Source organism: Saccostrea echinata, unplaced genomic scaffold (assembly GCF_033153115.1).
Source record: "Saccostrea echinata isolate AGI-Se365-2 ecotype Australia unplaced genomic scaffold, CSIRO_AGI_Sech_v1 ptg000033l, whole genome shotgun sequence".
Lineage (NCBI taxonomy): Eukaryota > Metazoa > Mollusca > Bivalvia > Ostreida > Ostreidae > Saccostrea > Saccostrea echinata.
This window is the reverse complement of record NW_026889782.1, coordinates 19,031,376-19,038,645: the sequence shown is the minus strand read 5'-3', so window position 1 is coordinate 19,038,645 and position 7,270 is coordinate 19,031,376. Positions and strand designations below refer to the sequence as shown.

Here is a 7,270-nt window from a genome sequence, read left to right as displayed (position 1 = left end):
ACCGAGGCGTCACTTCCGCCATTGTGACGTTACGTGTAGAAAGATTACGAAAAGTAGGTAGGCGGATCACACATTTTTCTTTCTTTAATTTTATTTTTTAAAATGTCAGATACGTATCTTTTACATTTTATTCTCCATAGCAAAAATATTTTAGGTAAAGGGACTTGTTGTCCCTATTTAGAATTTTTTTTTTAATCATTTTTTTCATCAAAGAAATATGCCTAAACACTGATTTTTTTCTAGCCGATCAAATGCTCGATATATAACTAATTTTCTTGCATCATATTTTTTGGGAGTTTCGTAAAATTTGTGCATGAGTTGCGACAGAAAACATGTCGTGAGGCGGGTAGCATACAGTATGCTTGGTTTTACATGATCGCAATTTATCAAGAAAATCTCGATACGAGTGTTTAATTATCAGATAATTTCAGTTCCATCCCCTTCCCCCGAAGAAAGAAAAACCTTAACTTTACGGACATGTTTATGGACGAGGTTAAATAAAATATCACATGCATTTTCCACGATCCCTGTAAGAAAATGTCAGAGAAAAATATTCTTCTTTTTAGATATATTACACTGGAAGCCAAAATCAATCTCACATACGCTTATCAAGTGACGATTAACTGATTAATTCCTATTGTCATATTGTAAATAAAAGTTTCATGGTATGTTCATGTAATATTTGAAACAAAGGACCATGCTTTTTTTTTAAATTTCAAAATGTAACTGGTCGGTTTTGTTTGTTTGTTTGTTTTTTTTTTTTTTTTTGATAATTTTTTTAAAAAGAAAAAAAAAAGATTATACTTGTAGTGATTAATACATGTACTTTCGAATGGTCATAAGTCAGGCTTATTCTTATAAATAATATGAACGATCAAGGATTTTTGTGTGCGATGTATTGTGAGTATTATTAAGTAGATCATAATTAATTCTCAATAAAGAATTTTATAGATTTAAATAAAAACCAAATTAGAAAGACTGTCATCATCAGTGATTTAGAAATGGTGATTTATAAATTATTTCGAAAGCATAGAAATATTTGTACATGAATTAATATTTTCGTATAATTTACAAATAGACAATTTGTACAAATAAAAAAAAAATTAAATCTACCGGAGAAAGAACAAAGAAGGGGTCGGGGAGGTTTAATATTTTATCCATTCATATGTCCTTTTCTGATATACAAGAAAATTGTGATTTAGTATTTACCATGCCGCAAATAGCAAAAAGACGAATTTAATTAATTAAATAAATTAATTCCTGTATGAATGAAGATATTATACATGTTTTGACGTATATTGTGCAACTAGAATATTTCCATTAATCTTTCTTTTTTGTTTTTTGTTTTCTTATTTTCTTTCTTTTTTCTTGTAAGGTTTCCAGTTCATTGTTTCAATGCATGAACAATATCATAAGATTTTTTACATGTGTGTAAGACCCCTCCCCCCCCCCCTTTCGTAAACATGGCATATCACAGGATGATCTAGTTTTGGAAGAAATTGACATGCCTTTCGTGCTTGCACGTTAATTTCAGGTATTCATGGATTAAAGTGTGCACTGTCATAACACTTGCGACTATTTTTCCATAAAACAATTCTGTGAGATTTTGTTTGAGACTACTATGTACCAATCTCAAGATTTTCTGAGAAATCTCAGATTTTTTTCTCAGCTGAGTCGGAAAAAACTTTGGTGGCACGCACGCTTGAGAAAAATCTCAGATTTGAGAAAAAACTCAAAAGATAAGTCTGAGTTTGAGAAAATATTTATTTGGTGGCACAGTTCGGTGAGAAAAACTCAAATTTTGTAAGAAATCTGATTTGAGAAAATCTCAGCGTTGGTGGCCCCGAAGCCTGAAAACTATACCAACACTCTTCCCTAAGTTCAATCTTATTGTATACAATAAGTTTTCTTTGTGTCACACTCTAAAAAGTCTAAAACTACTTATTTTATGTAATCAGGTCAGTCAAGGTTAACCCTTCGCTTCGGCATGAATTAGCCTGTTCTAAACAAGGGAATGTCATGTATGAAAAATACTGTGAAATCATTCTCAAAACTTACCTTCATCTCATAACTAGAAGGTTTGAATGTATATATAATTCCATAATACGTTATTTAATCCAGTGTATGTATTCACAAACACAAATAACACAATTTCGAATTTTCCATGATTTTTTGAGCTCTTCTTCATCCGGGCTTTTATGGTGCTCTCTTTTCGGCTCGCGCTGTGTGTATAAATACCGACGCTGATCAGCTGTTGACTGTCATTCGTTAGCTAGCTGATTTCAGCGATACAACGATGTCTCTGTTTTACGAGAACATTTTTATAAAGCCAGGGGTGGAGGTGTTGGTTCAGTTGATAGTGAGGAACCAAACGACAGGAGAGGAGTACGGAATTTTCAACATGAGAAGAATTAGAGTGCCTGACCTTGCCAACTTCAGCCGGAGAAGATCAAGGCAAAGAGAAAGACACAGCCCGTACAGTAGAGCGGCACCAGAGGACAGAGGTCACCGTCCCCGTCCTGTTTACCATCCAAGGCCGGAAGAGGAGAGGCGGAACTTTGACCTCCCGGATTCCCCCCCTTCGTCACCAGGTGCAACCGTCCACCGCTTCCTGGACTCACCACCACCCGAGCAGGATCGTGCGGTCTTCCAGGGATGCATTCCAGCCTGGGGAATACAAACGCCTGTGGTAGAGGGATATTGCATTCTCTGCCTGTGCGAGGATGAACAGAGCAACTTCGTGTGCCAGAGATGCAGACAGAGACCAGCCTGCTACCTCTGTGCGGCCCGGCTTATTGACAGGGATGAGGGCTGCCCCCTGTGCAGATACGGTGGACCTGAGCCGGTTCCTGTCCCTCCCACAAGGCCACCTCCTCCTCCTCCTCCTCCAACACCTAGGAGACCTCTCTCCGAGAGGAGAGAGTTTGCGGGCCGCGGCCGAGGGCGACGTCCCAGGGAGTCAACCCTGAAGAAAAAAAAACAACAACGGTCCTTTTAAGGACCAACCAGGGAGTAAACCCTAAATAAAACAACGGCCCTTTTAAGGGCCAACCCAAATTTTACGAAAAGATACCTTTTGAAAACATTTGGTTATAAAAGAAACGTATAATAACACCAGGTCACTGTTTTTTTTTTTAAATTTATTTCTTTTTAAAAATGAAATAACATAAAAACATTTTTTTTTTTGCTAAACTCATAAACACTTAAAATAAATTATTATTATTTTCTTGTAAACTCATATTATTTATTTATTTATTATTCAATTTTAAAAAAAAAAAAAAATCTAGACTTTCCCCATGTCCAATAAAGTAAATACACATGATATACAGTGATTTTCTCAAATGTTTAGTGAATGTGTTTAAGTACGACTTAATTTTCTGTGTTTATGCCGCCATGATACTCTCGCGGCAAGTTTTTACCCCCCTGTTAAATGCTTGTATTCCACGGTGTAGGTAGTTTAAAGTTTTTTACACATTGTTTATTGGTGTGATTATGTTATCGCTCACCTATATGTCTAATGTCAGCTATGCTAATTAACCCAGTTCTGCATAATTTGAGATAATGGTTTGTCATGTGCTTAAAGTATGGCCTGCTATTCATGTCATCATTTATGGTCGATAGTAAATAAGTCTGTATTTGTCTTTAAAAAAATATATATTTTATGAATGAAATTTAATTGATTCGAGTATAGTAAGGTCGTGATATATAAGAGATATTACATTTAAACATGCATTGTTTCATGTAGTATTTTGTCATAATAACAAAATGGTTTTATTTCTTCAGTCCTCAACATGGAAGATATGTTTTTGTTCGTAACCATCTATAATCAATTGAATTCTCTATGAAGTTAAGCCTGGGTTGCTCTTCCTTTGGAAATACACAGTTAATCAACCAACATAGAAACAAACAAACTTGAAGTTTCAATGAGATACAATTTTAACTGTTTTTTACTCTACATGTTTATATTTTAAAATTGATAAAATGGATAAGTAAAAGATATGATTATGCAAATTAATACCATAGTTGGTAAAGATAGCAGGTTTTATCTCCAAGTGCTGATGAATTCTGAATTTTCCATTTAATATTGACATTATATTACAGGGAAAGAAATCTGTAATGTGAGACAAACACGATGATCTGATTGCATGGAATTAAAAATTCCTAGTGTTTCTACTGCCCCAAGATCTGCTTATGAGTGCATCAGACTGCTGTGGACCTTCTCCTGTTTAAATATATTTTGGAGGCTGAAGCATGACACTTCATTCATAAAAGGTACTTTCAATATCATCACGCCCACCCATATATTTCGAAAAGATGCCTTTTACACAGGTGTATATATATAAACTAAAGTGTCAGAACACCAGGTCACTGTATTTTTTTAGAAAAATTTTTAATCATAATTTTTTTTTTAAACATAATTTTTTTTAACATGAATTCTTTAAATAATAAAATAAAACATTTGTTTTCATTTATTTTGTATCACATAAAAAACACACACATTTAATGTCTATGAAGAATGTACACATGTTTATCATAAGTGTGTACAAATTGTTTAATATAATGTCTATAATGAGTCCAATTTCCTCCAGCTAAGCCACATCCAATCTTGTAAGGAAAAGCAAAAGTTTTATACAATTCTTGTAAACAGGCTTGAAACCGTTGCTCTCTATTTTGTGGGGTGTCCTGATAAGTGGAGATTCTTTTAGGTCTTTGACTTGCTCTGCCATAATCCCATTGAGCTAGTAAACAAATGACCACAGGTGTTTGTGAGGAAAACACCCTAATGGTTCCTGGCTTATCCCTGTCCTCTTCTAAGGCTAAATTTCTAGACCCTAAAGGTCTGCGGGTGGCATACAAATTCACTTGAGGATATTTATCTGCTATACTTTGACTCAATCCATGAGCTCTGACTGTTAAACAGTTACACTGATGTACAATAGCTTCTACGGACATGTTTAATAAATCACCCTGTATCTCCTGGAGACTCATGATCAAATAAGCCTATTTATAAAAAAAAACTGTTTTATATAGAACAGAACAACCAAAGTGATTCATGAGGTATGAGGTGTTTTTTTGTCAGACCCCTGTATTTATACCTTGGATGAGTCTAAATAAAGTCTAAGTGGAAAAACCTGTACGCACTCAGCACCTTCTTAACTGCACGCTCTCAGCACGCACCCCTAACTGGGGAATATCCAGGATTTACCTAGGCATAGACTTGGCAGCGATTCAAGTCCGTCCAGCTGCCTATTGTGACGTCATCACATGTAATCAAATGTCATGTATTCAGCTGAGAAAAAAAAACAATAACACACACAGAGAGAAGTTTTTATTCTTTATTAACAATAACAACAAACAACAATTAATTACATTACATTTTGATAGAAACATTGACAAGTTTGTCCATGACCCGTAGGTAATTTATGATAAGTGTCTTTAAACCATTGAGCTACATAATGATCTCTTTGTAAAGCTGTGCTATGGTCAAAGGGGAATAACCATTCGTCTGCTTTCTTTCTCAACTTGTGTCTTTGATGTAAATAATACACACAATATTGTCCACGCACATCTGTCTTCCAATCTTGATATCGATACGGATTATAAATCCATTGGTGAGCATGACGCTGGATAAAGTCTTGAATTTCTTTCTGTAAGGGAGGAAATCCATAAGAGTCAAAATATTCCACCAGTGGACTGCTCACGTACAGACACACCCAGTGTTCTCCAGGTTGATCTTGAGGATCCGTATTCACCACGATGGCTTTTTCTCCAGGTCTTAATCGATCCGGTAATATATCTACAGGGTACACTCCATCAAAAGAACTCTTTAATTCTCTGGATAAGACTTCTCTCAACTGCCCCGTATCCATTAGTAATCAATACTCACTTCTCGCTGTTTGTTAATTTCTAATAGGTTATCGAATTCTGCATACACCACACAATTTAAGGTGTTCACCGTATTGTTCGTAAATTGGACTTCTACTCTCAGTTTTCCGGTCTCTATGATGTGGAATTTGTCCGATTGCGCTTCTTGATCTTTAGTGAAATCCCAGCCCCACAGAGTGTATCCGTTTTTATACTCTTCTAGGGTGATGTCCGGAGCCCAATCTTCTCCTAATTTTCCCAAGGCTTGATACAGAGTGAGATAAGATCTCAGATATAAATCTTCATTGAAATTGGGCTCAAAACAACGAGTACTCATGGTCTCTCCGTTGATACTGACATCTAATTTCTTAATCCCAAAGTTTTGAAAATGAAAGGGATTTTTAGTTTTATCTCCGTTAAAAGCCGCATTCTCCACAAAGCCTAAAATGAGACGTTTAGGCATCTGGCCTTGAAACAGATGATCCGTAATCTTAGATTGAGTTCCTGTCAGTATGGTAAAGGTTTTCACTTCGACTCTTCTCAATGGATATTTAGCTCTATGAGTGTTCAGCCTTTGATTAATGCCATTCATCAGGACTGCCGTGGGTTTGACTTTTCTCACCCACAAGAACATACTCATTATTTTCACTTTTCCCGTACTTCCTGCTTTGAACATCATATAGAACTGAGGTTTAGCTCGATTAAATCTCAAACGGACGTCTACTCCATTCGGTAGAAATCGGTCTTGTTGAAATAAATCCAGATGTAAACGATCAAACAAGGTTATTTTCTTACTATCATTTATGGCCTGGTGACGTTTTCTAAATCCTTCGTTTTTAGAATTGGCCGGTAACTCTAGGACGATAGGTTCGTCAATGACCACAGTATCACCACTTACACCCTTAGTTACATCAAATGTCTTATTTTGAGCCACTCCAAGGTCTGCTAACCCCACTTCGTCCATGTGTCCTGCTGTATCTTTTTCCCCACAGACTACAAGCTCTCATCTGTGTCATTAAAGTTCTGGGTTTGTAAGAAAGTAATTTCTCCAGATAAGCTTTGTAAGGATAAGTATCGGTTCCAGGAGTCACTATTTTTCCATTGACACTGAGATCGATTTCCGTAAAAAAGGAATGTAAGATATTATTCACCGGGGCGCAAGTATTCCCAGCCCCAGTCAGATTAGTACCATCATCTTTGGTAAATTTACACACCATTTGAACATACGTTTGAGATAAATTCAGATATTGATCTCCTTGTCCTTTAATTTCAAATTCAATGGGATCCGTATCCGAGTCTAAAGTACTAGAAATGGGGGTAATATTCATCCCATTTGGAGTCTTTTAAAGCAATATTAGTCGGGGGGACTTGGAACAATTGTAAATTGACTTTTCGTTCAGAACCA

The 7,270-nt window shown here is 35.9% G+C and overlaps 1 protein-coding gene across 1 annotated transcript; it reads right to left on the bottom strand.

The window, feature by feature from the left end:
• Positions 1 to 5,869: 5,869 nt before the first annotated feature.
• Positions 5,870 to 6,829, bottom strand: LOC133198226 (uncharacterized protein F54H12.2-like). Its single transcript, XM_061334352.1, has one exon. It carries the CDS (start codon positions 6,827 to 6,829, stop codon positions 5,870 to 5,872), a length of 960 nt encoding a protein of 319 aa, XP_061190336.1.
• Positions 6,830 to 7,270: the final 441 nt, after the last annotated feature.